Below are 16,031 nucleotides of genomic sequence, written 5' to 3' on the forward strand. Positions count from 1 at the left end.
ACACTAAAAACCAGTATATTTTCCATGCCTAAAATATATCAAAATGAAAGGTCAATATTTTTAAGTCTATAATTTGTTTTATTACCTTCTTTTAATCTCTGTCATGTAGATGCACTTACATAGTAGTGTAGCCAGAGTTTTTGGCTCAAGAAGTGATATTTTTAGAAAGGTTTTTAAATTCTTTATTTCATAAAGCAAACATTTGTGCTCTTCTTCTAAACACAGAAGCTAGTCAGATAATATTTACATCTTTGTAGATTCAAAAATAGAAGCAGCTGCCAAGAACTGCCCTTTCTCCTGACAGATGCCTACTTTTGCCTGTACTTTCTTTTTGAGGCCATGTAAGTGATTAAACCTCAATAAAACTAATCTCTTGCAAGTTAAATTGAAGACCATAAGCAATTGTGGTGCATTGAAGGTTCACATTTACTAATGTTTTAAATTTATGTGAATTTTTCCAACAAAGAGGAGAGGCTGTGTGTGTGTGTGGGTGTGTGTGTGTGTGTGTGTGTGGGTGTGTGGGTGCAGCTCTCTTAACATCCTCCAGTCCCTGATTGTCCAATCAAGTTAGGAAACAACCTCTAATTTACATATTGTATTGGTTTTTCACTACTTCTATAACAAATTATCACAACTGTATTTGCCTAAAGCAACACGATTCTATTGTGTTATACTTTCCTAAGTGAGAACTCTGACATAACTATTGCTCTGCTAAACACAAGCTCTGACCAGGCCTGCAGGCTCTCCTGGAGGCCCTAGGGGAAGATCTGCTGCCTTCCCTGGTCCAGAATCTGGAGGCTGCTCACAGTCCCTGGCACAGCGCCTTCTTCCATCTTCAAAGCCAGGAAAAGCTGCTTAAGTTCTCCCATCACAAGACCTGCGAATCAACAACACTGCGAAAGTTCTCATTAAAAAAAAATTCATTACAGTAAAAGATACTTTAATGTCCCTCAAACTACACCCTCTCACTTCAAGCACACCTGTCCCATCATTCTTGCCAATTTCCATTTTGCTTTTTTGTTTGCTTATGTTGAGGGCTCGTTTGTGACAGGGGGTCTCCTTCTGTAGTTCTGGCTGGCCCTGAACTGCCTGTGTAGCCCAGACTGGTCTGGAACTCACAGTGCTGGCATTACAGGCTTGTGCTACTATACTGGCTTAGAAGCGGTTCTGGAAATCCTCTTCTGTGGGTCTCTAGGTGCACTTTCACAGCTGATTTGATGTCTGAATTGATGAAAAGCATTTACCTGTCGTGATCATTTTGACATTAGGGAAGTTCCCATAGTTGCACCATGCCAGATCCAGTGAATAAGATGGATGAGGACACCCTACTATAATGTTTTATAAGCCTGCCTTTTCCTTCAACGGCACTTGATAGTAGCCTTCACTGTATATTTTTAGTCCACCTGCGAAAGACACTCATGAAAGAGGACTTCCAGAAATGTTTCAGAAAGTAGCAAGAACATATGGTAAATGTGTTCAAAGTGAGGGAAAGAATTTTGAGGGAGATTAATGACAATGCGTCTTTTTCTGTATAGCTTTTTAAAATTTAAACATACAATATTTTTTAAGCACTCCATCTATTTGATCATTTCAGCTACCTACCTGCCCTTATGATTGGCTCAACCAAAAATCTTCTCTATTTTTAAGATCAGCTGATTAGAAAATTCCCCTGTAACCTGAAATTCTCTTTGCCACATAGCTGTTAAAATTCAGTATTCGGAGATTAAAACCTGAAAATATTTGGCAAGGCATGATTCCGTATACTGTACATATTTTCTATAGTTTTGCAGATCTTATTTAACTTGGAGACTGATAGCCATACTCTTTGAAATATGCCATAATTGCTACTAAACTACATGTGTTCCTGCTTCAGAATAAAGGTATATGACTTTTAATTACTTAATACATTCATTCATAATGCAAAGTAAAAATATTTACCACATGGCCTTAAATAATTTTTTTGTAAACTAAAAAGTTCCAGCTTTTAGATTATGATGGTATAGATTTATAATTATAAGAAATGCCTTAAAGTAACCCAATTTAATATTAAAAATAGTGTGTGGAAGAAGTTTTTTTATTACATTTGCAATATGGAAAAAGTATTTCTTACTCTCCTTTATCTTGTGATAATGACATTTTTTGATATAGGCTTCAAACTCATTTTGAATTTGAGTAAGTAGTGCTAAAAAAGAAACTTTTACTAATAAAATTTTAAGTTTTTCACTTTTTGCTGTACAGAGAGTTGAAGTAAGTTAATATTATACTGAATTCTCAAATCCAGACATGCACTGGATAGCATATTGGTGTGGGATGATCATCTTTGTGACTTTTTAAAAATATCCATTTCAGATAAATCTGTGAAATACAAATTGTGACATCTCAGATAAGCCAGCTCATCATTTTGTGCTCCAGTGTTTTCATTTGTTTAGTTGTGGTAATATTATAATGGATCTGATAGGTTGATGTGAGGAATAATACACACAAATATGTGCATGCATAGACAGAGCATTAGCACAGAGTAAGGGCTCAAAAATATTAGGCATTTTTATCATCACTATTATTAATACAAGGTGACCCAGCTTAAAGAAATCTTTAATTTCAGTATTAGACCACTCATTCCCTATTTTAAAACCACACTGGTGACTCTGCAAAATTTAAAAAAATTTAAATCACAAAAATTAAGGTTAGAAACTATCAAAAATGCTGAAAATTTTCATATAACTACATTTACCATCATAACAGAAAGAGGAACAGGTCAAATAAGGAAAAATGGAATAGGATATTGGATCTGGTTGTCAGAATTAAAGTCACATTGTTATGTCGAGATTCAGTGAGAAAAGCCCTCACAAGAGACAAAATATAGGAACAAATAAAACTTTATTGAGTCAGCATCTGACTCACCTGACAAGAAACCAGGGAAGATGTCAGCCGGGAATGGAGTTTGCTTCCAGCTTAAGTATCTTTCAGTTTTCCATATCATCCGTCCAACTATATTAGCTCATTTTTGGAAATTTTATAAGAATGTCACATAATTGCCACAAAGTTTACATTTCCCAGTCAGGTACTGGTCAGGTGGACCTTGGGAAGACATAGTGATTTAGTGTTTAGCCTACTTCTCAATTTGCTGTAACTATTTGCTCCTCATTTTATGACTCTGTTTTTCATTAATGGGTTTTATGGTTGCTATGGGGGTGGTGGTGAAGGAGTGAGTTCAACTACAGTTTAAGCGAATTTAAGTGACTTTTATTTATTTATTTATTTATTTTTGGTTTTTCTCCGGTACCCGGAACGAACTCACGACCTTGCGCTTGCCAGGCAGGCACTTTGCCGCTGAGCTAAATCCCCAGTCCCTTAAGTGACTTTTAAACTGCAGTCACAAAAAGAAAATGGAGTCTGTCTTGCCCTATCAACACCCACTTAAAAGTTCTGAGTTATGTGAGAGAAAAACAAAGAAGTTTAATTTGTTTTAAGGAAACAAAATTTCCACTACACAGAGATAAAAAAAGAAACAGTTCCTGAAAAAACAATTTGTGCTGTATATTTATGTAACTCAATTATTAGAATATTGTCAAATAATATTTTAAGATTCATTTTTCTGGTTAATCCTTCACTCTGCATACATTTTACACAAATCTCTTAAAAAATTTACCCTATTTAGTTCAATTTCTCTACTAAATATTCAAAATATAATAAATCCAGCCAGGAATGGTGATATCTGCCAATTATCCCAGCACTCTAGGAGGCTGAGGCAGGAGAATCCCAAATATCAGCCCAGCCTGAGCAACTTAGCGACTTAACAATACTCTGTCTCTGAACATTAAAATAGGCTGGAAATGCAGCTCAATGTGAAGACCCTGTATTCAGCCTCCAGTACCACAAAATAATAATAATAATAATAATAGTAACAATAAATCCAATTCATTTAATCCATAAATGATTACGTATTTTAAAAATTACAAATGCCAATATAGTAAAATGAATTTCCACTGTAAAAAAAGATTGACTGATTTGTATTTGACAGTCATGACCAAATTATCCTTTAAAAGTTTTATCTTTAACATAGACATTCATTCCTGGTAGGTGCTGTAATACATGCATGAAAGTAATATACATATTTTTCAATTTCATTTTCTCATCATTCATTTATAATTTTTAAGCTATTGAAACACTTGACAAATACAAAAGAGCATCTACTCTAAATGAAGAAAACTAGTAGGTAATGAGCTATATGTGAAAAAAAGCAAACAGTATGATAATGGAAAAAAGAAATGGTACACATGTAATGACAAGTGTGATGATTAGCAAGCAGCAAGTATAAAGTATAGAAAATGCCTTGTAAAACAATTTTTAACATAGTTTGGGAATTGCCGAAAAGTTTCTTTGAAGAATTCATCTTTCAAGTAAATGTTAAATAATGGAAGAGAATTTTCAGTAAAAAGTAAGATAGTGATGCAGGATAAGACCCTGGACATATGCTGTCCACTATGAAAGAGCAAACCTTTCTGAGGAGCCAGGTGGTCAGGAGATTCAGCAGAGAATGAGGTTAAGTAGCATAAACCAAGCAGAGAGAATGTGGCCAGGTCACTGAGGAACTCCCAAGTCACCTGAGAATTACAAGTGTTATCCTAAGACACTGCAGAAGCACTGAAAAGCCATACCAGAGGAGACAATTGGTTAAGGTCATAAATATGACATGACAGTGCGAAAATGAGTAATAGAATACAAAAAAATAGATTGCGGAAAATATAGAAGTAGTTTCAGGAACAATCCAACATTTCAGATTAAAAACATGAAAGATATAAACTGGACAGAAAGGGGAAAGAGAGGCCAGTTGTGTTTGTTTGGTGCACTCTAAACGGACTGGTGGATCCATCCATATAGCACAATGAGAGTGAGGAAGTGTCTCCAGGTGAAATCTTAGTTTCCAGCTGGAGTAACTGCCAGGAAGTTCGGACCATTTTCTGACACAGAGGACACAGGTATAGCAGCATGTTCTTGGGTGAAATTATGATTTAAGTTTTTAACTTTCAGTTGGAGATATAAAAAAAAACAACAAATGCATGTAGTTACTAGGTACTAAAAGTAACCCAGGTTGGAGCAATTGACAAGTAGATGGTAATTTAAACCACAAAAGGTATAAAACAACATACAATAAGAATAACTGAGAAGAAATTAAGCTCTGAGAGGGATCATGTAGACAATATTAAGTAAAGGAGTGCTTGAGAAAAAACAAAGAGAAATTTAAAGAGTACAGTGTCCAAAAGACTTAACATAAGAAGTGCCATCAAAAGAATAAAATGCTCACAGAAAAAATATTTAAAGACTAAAAATATTACTTGAATTTAAAGACAGAAAGCTCATTGACAAACATAATGAAAATAGTTTTTAAAATGTAAATGAAAGACTTTGCAATTATTTAAGTCTTTTGGGGAGAAGAAGGTTCAGCCAACCATTTTTAGATGATTGGGTATAGAGGGGAATAGAAAGTTAAGATTATGGCTATTGATAAGGAAGTTTTTAATCAAGATGGCTATACAGTTTACTAAGACAAGACATTCTCATGCTACACTGATAGATCACTGATTGCAGAACAACTTACTGATGTCATAGGCAAGTGAATATTCAGTAGAAAAGGCAGTTGAAAGAGGAATATTGAGTTCTGATAGATTTGTGAAACACTCGTCATAATTGCAGTGGGCTTCTTTTTCTATTACAGGAATTTCCATGAGTTCTTCCAAAGTCAGTACTCTCCCTCAGATCTGGAACATTATGAAACTTTATGTAGTGTTATAGTACTCAAGAAATCATTCTATTTGCCAAAGGAAAACTTCAAGATACATATATATTACATATTTCTTTATTGTTTTTTGGTTTAGTTTTTTTTTTGGGGGGGGGGGTTCCAGTACCAGGAATTGAACTCACTATCTTGCACTTGCCAGGCAGCTGCTGTACTGCTGAGCTAAACCCCAGCCCCATATTTCTTTATTGTTAATTAAAGATTTTTTGTTTTCTTTTATGTCCTTTTTTTTCTAGGAAAAGTTCTATCCTTTTATACTACCATCAAGGAGCTGTCTGGAGTCAAGTCAATCATCTCAGTTACATAAAATAAAGAATGGCATACAGTTGGCAATCAGATCCAAATCCCAATGAACCACATGAACGACAATATGAACACGGAGAATTTCACTCTGTAAATCAGTCCTTTTCTCCTAGGCAAGTCAGTCTGGGTTTTGATCAGCTAGTCAAAGAGATCGGTAATAAAGTCCCACTCTATCAGAGTGCAACCAAAGAAAACAACTTTTTTGTGCCCAGCGCACTAAACTGGGGCTCAGAAGCACATTCATTGGCTGAAATGCACCAAACATCCTTGAATGAATTTCCTTCTAACAGCCCAGAACGCTCTTGGAATCAAAGTGGGAAGAATTCAGCTGTTGGTTTTAATCCTTCTGTGCTACCCAAACCAGAAGTGATTAATAAAAAAAGCCCTTGGGGAAACTCAATAAGAACATATCATGGTACTGATGGTTCCAGATTCAGCATTGCAAATCCATCCTGCACTAATTTGGATAAAATTAAGCCACAAAAAGAATTGAAAAATCAAAATCGTCACTACCCTATAAGATTTGAAACGAATATTTCTCACGTATATTCATCCTCCACAACTGACTTCATGCCAAAAGATGAGAATAAAAGAAGTGGAAATATTGATACCGTAGATCCTTCTCTAATGTTCTTTAAAGATTCTTCTCTACCCCGAAAATGGGAAAGTACATGGCCAGACAACATAGAGGTATGTATAATATGATTAATTCATATCCAAATGTGAATCTGAAAGAATCATTCGATTGTCAGTGAGAGTAGCTAGCTTGAGAAATCTGCTAAAATTATTTTCAAAAGTTTTCACTTACTTCCAAATTGCATATTATTATACTAATGGTTATTTCTGATAAAAAGGAACAATTTCTAAAAACATTTATTAAGTCCAATTTTGTCAAACTAAATAAAATACTACAGTATATATATTTTATTTGGTAAAATTATCATAGCTTGAGATTGAGCTGATAATATTTGCTATTTTTACTGTGCTAAGCACATACACAAATACATACCCATATATGTGTATATACACACCCACATATATATATGCATATATATATTTATTCATTTATATGTCACACTATAATGACCTAAAATGTCATTGCCATTATCTGTAGGAAAAATGTCCTTTTACCCAGAGACTTCTCAGTGGTATTATTAGCAAGCAACTTCAACTGGGTTCATTCCAAGAGAAGGAAATTAAGCAATGTTGTGCAAATCATCCTAATGATTTCATTAGTAATTTTTCAATCATTTTAGTAACAGTAGAATTTCTAGTACAATACTTGAAGATGTCTCTCCTTATACTGCATTTAAAATCTAGAAGTAAATGGTAGAAATGAAGAAATGTTATTTCAACTGCAATTTCAGAGAATGCCAAAAGGATTCAGCATCTATCTACCAAATCTTTGAAATACATTGTATGCGAGATAAAATGATGTGAAGAAGACGTGTTTGTATGAGTTCATGATTCTATGAGTTACAAGTTCAAATTAGCTTGTAAATAATGTCAACATCTTAAAACAACAGATGGGGTGGGTGCACAGAAAAAAATAGCACCAAATCCTACCTACATGCTTGTAATAGAGTAGCACTTCGAATGATCTGAATGAAAAGTCAAATCATAAGGACAACTAGTTCTTATGACAGCACATCTAGTACTAAACTTCTCTACTGCTAAATATAAAGTCAGGCATAAAACATGAAGCAGCTGAGCTCAAGTATTGAACAAGAGGCAGTATAAGACATTGATCCTTGAGAAAAAAGAAACTACCTGCCTGAAGGTGATTTCCTGCTGCTGTACAATCTGGTGGAACCCGGTTTGCATCACTGAGCTGAGGAGGTAGTGCCACGGAGCTACAGTTAGTTGCAGGCTGTAGCTCACAGGGAGCCAGGTATTAGGTGGGTGTCTGATGCCTACAAGGAATTTACTATACATTTTTGGCAAGTCATGGGATGTGCTTGCAGGGCTGGGTAGATATTGTCAGCTTCAGGTTGAGAATGGAATGGTAGTTGTTTTCACCAGTGTAGCAGTTATATAACACAGGAGTTATGGCAAAACTAGAAAAGAGAGGGAGCAGAGCACTTCTGGCATTTGAATGAAATTCCATAAAATCAAACCCTAAGAGTAAAAGTCATTGTCTAAAATGAATACTACACCAACCAAAACAGATGTGACTCAGCAAAATATTTAAATAAGGATGACAAAACCAAATGCATGTTAGCTCTTTGCCAAAGAAAAAACTCAACATTGTGTTGTTTAAACACCATATTTCATAATGTGCTATCTACAGTATTCAATACATAACAACAAATGCATGGATATGCAAAGGAGAAGAGAATTTTGGCCCACAATCAAGTAAATCACCCAGGCAGTGGAAAGAATCTTTGAGCTAAGCCAGTTTTTAGAATTAAGGAATAAACACTTTAAAGTCATCACTAAGAGTACATATGTAAAAGGTGCTCATAGTGGTTAGTAAATGAGATCTCAACAAGAAATTACAAACATGGACAAATAAAGAAAAACAAATGTCAATTCAGGTTCTGAAAAGAATATCTGTAATGAAAAGCCAACATATGAAAAATGTCAGGATGAAAGGGGTAAACTTGAAAGTAAAGCAATGTAAACTATCCACACTGAAGAGAAAATAGAAAGAATCATGTAAAAATGAGCAGAGATTCAGAAACCGATGAGGCAAGGAACGTGATATATGGACAACTGAAATGTTAGCATGAAACAAAACACAGAGGAAATTTAATTTCAAGAAATAATGGCCAGAAAATATCTCTAAGTTGGTTGAGATAATCAATACAATGTCAACCACATGTAGACACATTATATACTCAAATATTTAAAAATCAAAAAGAAAGAAAAAATCTTATAGGCAGACAAGTGCAAAAGATTTCAAATATTTGAATTATAATCCAAATGAAAGCAACTTCTCATCATAAATCATGGAAAAAATAGACAATGGAATTACATTTTTAAGTTCTCTTAAAGAGCTAAGTTTGACTTTTTTTTACAACTTTGGAAAGTCTTCGGAAGGAGTAGAAAGAAAATCATTTGTTCAGTATTCACCTGTTAACTCAAAACTATAAGCAGAATACATAATTTCAAAATGAGACATCCTTTGTGTTTGATAAGTATTCCTTACAAGCCTTAGATTGCCAGTCAAGAAGGACTTGTCTATGGTTCAGCTAACATCTGTGTTACCTTTTGGAAGTGTGATTATAATTGTGATTACAGAATAGGAAATGAAAAACCTCAGCCAGCAGTGATTGCTACTTAAATTAGTTTTTAATAACTACCCTTTCCCCCATGAGATTATATGGAATTTCTTAAAAAGATTCAGAAGATAGTAAAAGATTTAGGAATTTAATATTATGTGAAAATATATATGTGAAAAGCATTAAGCATTTTGTTCACTTTGCTGCCAAGATGTTTACTGTTAGACATTTATTGTGCAGCAGCAATTTATATTTTTAACCACTGCCCCTTAAAAGACCCAGTAAAATATTTTTAAACCTGACATTTGGGGTTTATATGTGTATTAAAATTGTATTTGGTACTGTAAGTTACTGTTTAATTTTACTATTTTATCAGAATTGTCTCCCTGTGCCTTTATATTAGAAAGTTATTTCTGCACTTTTAATGATCTTAATAAGGAATACTTTAAGAGTCATAAAGGTTGCTTTTATATCCTTTGAATATCTGTTTCAAAACTGAAAATAAAATAAAGACATACCCAGAACATTGAAAGAAATTAGTCAGCTAACATGCCCACAAAGAAATAGTACCAAAGTAAATGTTTCAGGTACAGGGAAAATGATACTAGATAAGATTTAGGAAGGTGTGAAGAGCCATAGAAACAGTAAGTATGCTGAAAATACAAAAGCTACCTTTAATTTTTAAAAGACAGGTGACTAAATGAAATCACAGAATATCATTTGGGGATTTATTATATATGCAGAATACATGACAATAGCAGGAAATCATGAAAAAGGTATATATTTTGTGTTGCAAATTCTTGCATTTTAAATGCAATACTATAGTAGTAATGCTAAATGAACTGACATATTTTAAAGTTGCATGTTATAATTCCTAGACCTAGCATAAACACTAAAAAACAATACAAATGAGAAAATCTAAAAATTCATCAAAGCAATTAAATGAAATAGGAAAAATTCAAATCAACTGAAAAATTCAGGAGAAATAGAATAAATAAAATAGAATAGACAAGTACAAGTAGATATAAATATGGTAGTCTGAAATACAACAGCCTCTGTAAAAATATTAAGAATTAATAGATTAACCTTTCCAAATCAGAAACAGAAAGTGGCTAACTAGACTAAAAAATAAAAAATAAAAAAACTCTGAGGAGAAAAACTACATAGATAGATTGAAAGCAAAAGAAACAAAAGGGTTTAAAATTCACCCAGAAATAAAAAAGCTTGTGTGGTACTTAATATCAGCAAAAGCATAGTTCAAAATACAGTATTGTTAGAGAAAAAAAGTCATTTTGTAATGATGAAAAGGGTAATCAGGAAGGCATAATAAATTTAAATCCATATATACCTAATAACACAGCTTCAAAATAACAAGGCAAAAATTAACTCTTTTAATACCAAACATCTATTTACACTGAATTATTTATGCATTAATTCGAAAAAATGAGGCAAACGTCCACACGGTTACTTATTATAAAAGTTAATCATTTTCCTTACAACATCCCAAAGCTAAAAATAATCCAAATGTCCATCAATAGGAAAATGTCAACCAGGCGTGGTAGCACATGCCTGTAATCTTAGTACTAGGGAGGTTGAGGCAGGGGGAGCACCTCAAGTTCCAGGCCAGCCTGGACTACCTAGTGAGTTCAAGGCTAGCCTGGACTACAGAGCAAGAATCTGTCTCAAAAAATCAAAAAGAAAAAAAGATGTCCATTCAAATTATGGAATAGTAACAGAAGAGAATGTTCTTAACCCTTAATAAAAATGATGAAATACTTGTATGCATGACAGTATGAGTAAACTTTGGAAATATATATTATCTAAGTAACAGAAGCCAAAATCAAAAGCGTATATACACTTACACTGTGGTGATAGAAATCTGAATTGATCACCAAGTAGGTTGTGAATCAAATAGAAGGAGATGTGAGGGAATTTTTAAAGTGATAAAATATTTTACGTTTTCATTGTGGTGCTGGTATCACAGTTGCAAGCATTTCTCAAACTCAGATTTTAGATTTATGTTAGAGGCATTTTTCTGTATGTATTACTTCAATAGCAAGTCAAAAAAATCTTTAAAACAGTATAGATGTTGTAGAATTGTATTAATCTGTTCTTTATAGTGAACCGTATTAATGTAGCCATTTTTATTTTAAGCCAATAGGTTGCTCCATTCAAATCATTGAAGTACCTCAAGGCAGTAATGCTAGTCTGGCCTCCTTTTGTGGCAAAGTGGAAAAGTGAGTGTTGTTCTTTCATTGAAGCTTGAATAAATTTCTCTATTGCTATACCACTCAACTGATTAACTTTGCCTATAAAATGTCAAAGTCCTATAACTTGTGAATACAGCAAGAAAAAAATTGACAAATTAGTATATCAATCAACTTGTGCTATTGTTTTTGATGTCTATAGTCAAGTAGATATTTTTCTCTTAAAAATTTGATTAAAGTTGAATGTTTTATAGTTTCAGAGCTGCCTTTGTTTTTTGCTGGTAATTCAGTTGGTAGTGAATTAATTTTTCATGTAAAACCATAAGCACTGATTTTTCTGGCTCTGTCCCAATTTAACACAGATTACCCTTTCTACCTAGGACATTCAATTTAGAATCATGTGAATGTCTCCTTCTTACTAACTGAATTTTATCTTAAACAGTTTGTCACTACATGTGCTTCCATTAAAAAACAAATTTGATCACTGGAAGATATTACAAAAAAAACATTGATCTTTTTGCTGACCTAAACACTAATCTATGGTATAAAAGTACAATAGATGCTTTCTAAAATACTAATTTCTCATTAGCAATTAAAATTTATACAATGCCATCTATGCTGTTACTAGATGAGAAATTTTTGAAAATTTAATGCATTTACATTTTGTCTTCTTGCCTTTTATCCACTGATAGTCATTATTCTGAATATAATAAATATACATTTATTTATAAGCCTTATCTTATTAATAATCATTAAAAATTTGAGTAAATTATTCCATCATTAACTTAAAGGCTATTTCTGTGTCTAACAACTACTTTGTGAATGAGAGATATCCAGATTGAAAACAAACAAAAAATAAAAATCAAGATCTCTGCTTCAAAAGACTTATAACTATGATCCTAAGAATAAGGACAAGCACAGAAAAATACAAAACAAATCATCTCAAATCCATGAAAACATTCAGTCTTTACTGTCTTGCTTAGGATTACAGAAGAAAATTTTAAGTGGTACTTTGGATTCCTAAATTAGAATCTTCAAAGTTATCAAATGGACTCCTAAATTGGAATCTTCAAATTTATCAATATCAGTTCTTCTAGGAATAAGCTGCTCACTGTAATAAAATGACAAACATTGTTAGAAATTTCCCACTTTATTGCAGCAATTTCTACCTGTTAAGAATGAGAAATAACTTTCTTAATGTTGGGAGATACCACGCCTTAGTAGAAATCTACTTATCCTGATTATGAGCTCCTCCAGCAAAATTTAAAAAAAAAAAAATTATATTCTTAAGTGAAACATCATAAATGCAGTAGGGACATGAAAATATTTTATGTAATGTTTTGTTAGTAGCTTATGGTGTATTTCAAAACTTTCTTTTTTGAGACAGGGTCTCATTGTGTAGTTCAGGCTGATCTGGATCCCACTATGTAAACCAGGCTGGCCTCAAACTCATGGTGATCCTTTTGCCTCAGCCTCTCAACCAAACTCTTAAATGTACCTTTTCTCAGTGGTTTACTTTTAAATAACCATGAACACTAAAACAAACAACCAAACAGTATTTGAAGTAGTAACAAGGAGCTGCATATCATATTCACATGTACTTTGCTTGATTTGCAATAAATTTTGTTGAAAAATATTCATTCATAAAATGATTGAAATATATATATGCATAATTATTTTACCCATAAAGTATTTACACAATAGAAGATCAAACTTAATTTGAAAGCCAAGTTTCACATGAGTTTCTCCAAAATTTCTGAAGTGCCATCATAAAGCAGATTTATTTTTCTGTGTATTTTTATAATATTTAAATAAGTACACTTCAGTACGTTATTAGCATCTCTTTTAGACCTCCATTAAAGAGCTTCGTTAACTAGTTGGGTTTGGTCTCTTGCTGTGACATACTTTAAAGGTGCATCTTTCAGGAAATATACCTCATTCTAATAAAAAATATAAAGAAAGGCCATAGCATATGGAAGAAATTCCTGATCTATATTAGATGTCAGCATAGATTTAGGGAAGAATGAATCATGAATTTGCATTTGAAAATTTAGTTCCCTAAAAGGTTAAAATCTGAAGTCATGTATGCATTGAATAATATCATATGGTGAGTGCTAAATCATAAAGCATCTCCACCTCTATCCAATACTTCCATCTGTACTTTTGTGGTAGGTGCAACAGGAAGAGTGGTCCACAGCTTTGTCCTGAGCAGTGCTTCTCAAACTGCAGGGTCAGTGCAGCAGTAGCAGCAGCTTACTTGAGAAATTACTATAATGACAAGTTTGGGGGTCTTCTGTAGGTGCACTAAATGTGAAGCTACAGGGATGGAACCCAGAAAAGGTGACATGGATATATTTCAGATCCATGTGATATATTTCAGATCCAGAAGCTCCTCATAGATAGGACATTTCCATGGAATCTAAAGAGTGTAGCGTTTGAGCAACTTCAAGGGCTGGCACTACTTTAGCTTTACACAAATAGAATAAGGTGGATGCTAAGGAAGCAATGTATCAATATAGAAAGTAACATTTTTAAGTTGGAAAGAATTTAAATGTCAATGTAATTAATGCCGAAAGAACTCAAGATTCCATTTTCCTCATCAAAAGCATTTTAAATAACTACTTGCAAATATTCTACATGTTGGCATAAAATAAATCAAGCTATGGTGACAGATGATGATAACTATGATGCTTTATATTGCTTTTCTGCAAATCTTTTATACAAATCTTTGAAACAGATAATAATACCCTTTTTTGTGCAAAGAAACTAGTGAAATAATTTGCCTCTGGTCATAACATTACTCAGTAGAAACTCAAGTATTCACACTCAAGGCTCTCGCTGCAGGGATAGACTCTTGGAATTCTTTGACCCATTTATGCAGTCAGTCATTGTTCAGAATGTACTCATGATTTCTACGCTTAGCTGTTTGTATAAAATACAAAATTTTCAAAAATACAGAGGACCAAAAATAGTGTTTATAACTCTAACCCAAACAAGAGAATTTATTTATCATTACTTCTAAATCAAATTTAGTGATTCGCAGCTTGAAAAACATATGCCTGAGAAAAATCTGAGAGGAGAGAGTCAGGCATCAAAAGCAAAAGATATGAAGCAAGTAATAATGTTCAGAGTGAATTCTTGTGCTTTATTAAGGCAGGAACATAGGGTGTGCCTTAAAAGTGGGTGGAAAAGGAGGTTTCTGTGCAGAACCACTTAGTCACAAAGCCCTGTATGTTAACTTCTCACGAGAACTCGGCGGGTTTCTGATAGGATGATAGGATGACCCGGATGTGACTCCAGCATGGGAGATATAAAAAGAGAAGTAGCCATTAAACTCTTGCTGTAGTGTCGTCATAGGAGCCCACATACCCTCTAGGGTGTATTATTTTTCTCCATTTTCCTACCATTATTTGGCCCAAACTTGCTCTACAGAGCCTGTTTTTTTGGCCCCTACTTTTCATAAATGTAAAATTTTACCACCATTTATGCTTGTTTCACTCGTCTTTGTTCTGGACAGAAAGAAACTAAAAGTCACCCCTAAAAGGAGACCCCAGCACCCCAGAGTGCAGTAACATTATATCTGTGGAAATCAACTCTTAATTACTCCAGAATGAGGTGCTTCTGGGAAAGCCTAAAGACCACTCCTTTACATTTGTTCTTGGTCTCAGTGTAATCTCTACCAATCTGGCCTAAATGAATGGATAGTACTTCAAATCAGTAATTGGCTATTTTCGTGTTTTAAATCTTCTGAAGCTAAACACTGCAGAATTCTCTTACAATTATATTGTGGGTGATATTTTTCAAATTAAAAGATGCAGCTCTTGTCCTAAGTGTTTTCTCCCATATACTTTTCAGAATAAGAGAAGCATATCATGCAGCTGACATTAATTTCAATTCTGGAAGGATCTGGAGCCCCGTCACTACATTTCCAGTTCAGCTCTTTTCTAAGAGCAAGGTCAACCTCAGTATTATGACTGATAATTCAGCACAACTAATTCATCTTACGCCATATGGTAAGCAAACTTAAGAAAATATAAAAATCTTCATGAAGCGGGTGTTGATACATAACCTTGAAAGGAGACTGAACTCCTTCAAAGAGGCACTGTTCTATATTATTTTGCCTCAAAGTAAAATAAAAGCAGAACAGTTGGGAACCATTTGCTAACATAGGAGGTTAGCTAGGGGGAGCAGTTGTCTTCAATAACTCTCTCCACAAAATTATATTCCTGCTCCCAATTCTTACTAGTAAGTGTAGCAAGTTTTCCACATATTTTTTAAAAAGAAATTTCAAAAAGACTCTAAATAAAAATGAAGTATAAGTGATGATGGTGATTCCTATCTATTAAGAATAATTATTTCATCCAAATATGAATGAATCATCATACAGAATAGACACTGTCACACTAATCCCTATTGTCATAGTAAGAATTCCACCAGCTCTGTGCAGCTCAACCTTGTGAGAATTAGCAGGTCTAGTGGATAACAGTCTCCAGGGATGGA

The 16,031-nt window shown here is 33.7% G+C and overlaps 1 protein-coding gene across 3 annotated transcripts in view; it reads left to right on the forward strand.

Moving 5' to 3' along the window:
• Positions 1 to 16,031, forward strand: part of Pik3c2g (phosphatidylinositol-4-phosphate 3-kinase, catalytic subunit type 2 gamma) — a 309,948-nt gene that overhangs the window by 18,590 nt on the left and 275,327 nt on the right. For all 3 annotated transcript variants that reach the window (XM_005379037.2, XM_005379038.2, XM_005379039.2), the window contains exons 2-4: positions 6,034 to 6,790; positions 11,479 to 11,561; positions 15,387 to 15,544. In XM_005379037.2, the coding sequence (XP_005379094.1) occupies positions 6,113 to 6,790; positions 11,479 to 11,561; positions 15,387 to 15,544 (919 nt within the window). In that variant the 5' untranslated portion in view covers positions 6,034 to 6,112. The remainder of the gene's footprint in view (positions 1 to 6,033; positions 6,791 to 11,478; positions 11,562 to 15,386; positions 15,545 to 16,031) is intronic.

Source organism: Chinchilla lanigera, unplaced genomic scaffold, assembly GCF_000276665.1.
Source record: "Chinchilla lanigera isolate Chin_1 unplaced genomic scaffold, ChiLan1.0 scaffold00012, whole genome shotgun sequence".
Lineage (NCBI taxonomy): Eukaryota > Metazoa > Chordata > Mammalia > Rodentia > Chinchillidae > Chinchilla > Chinchilla lanigera.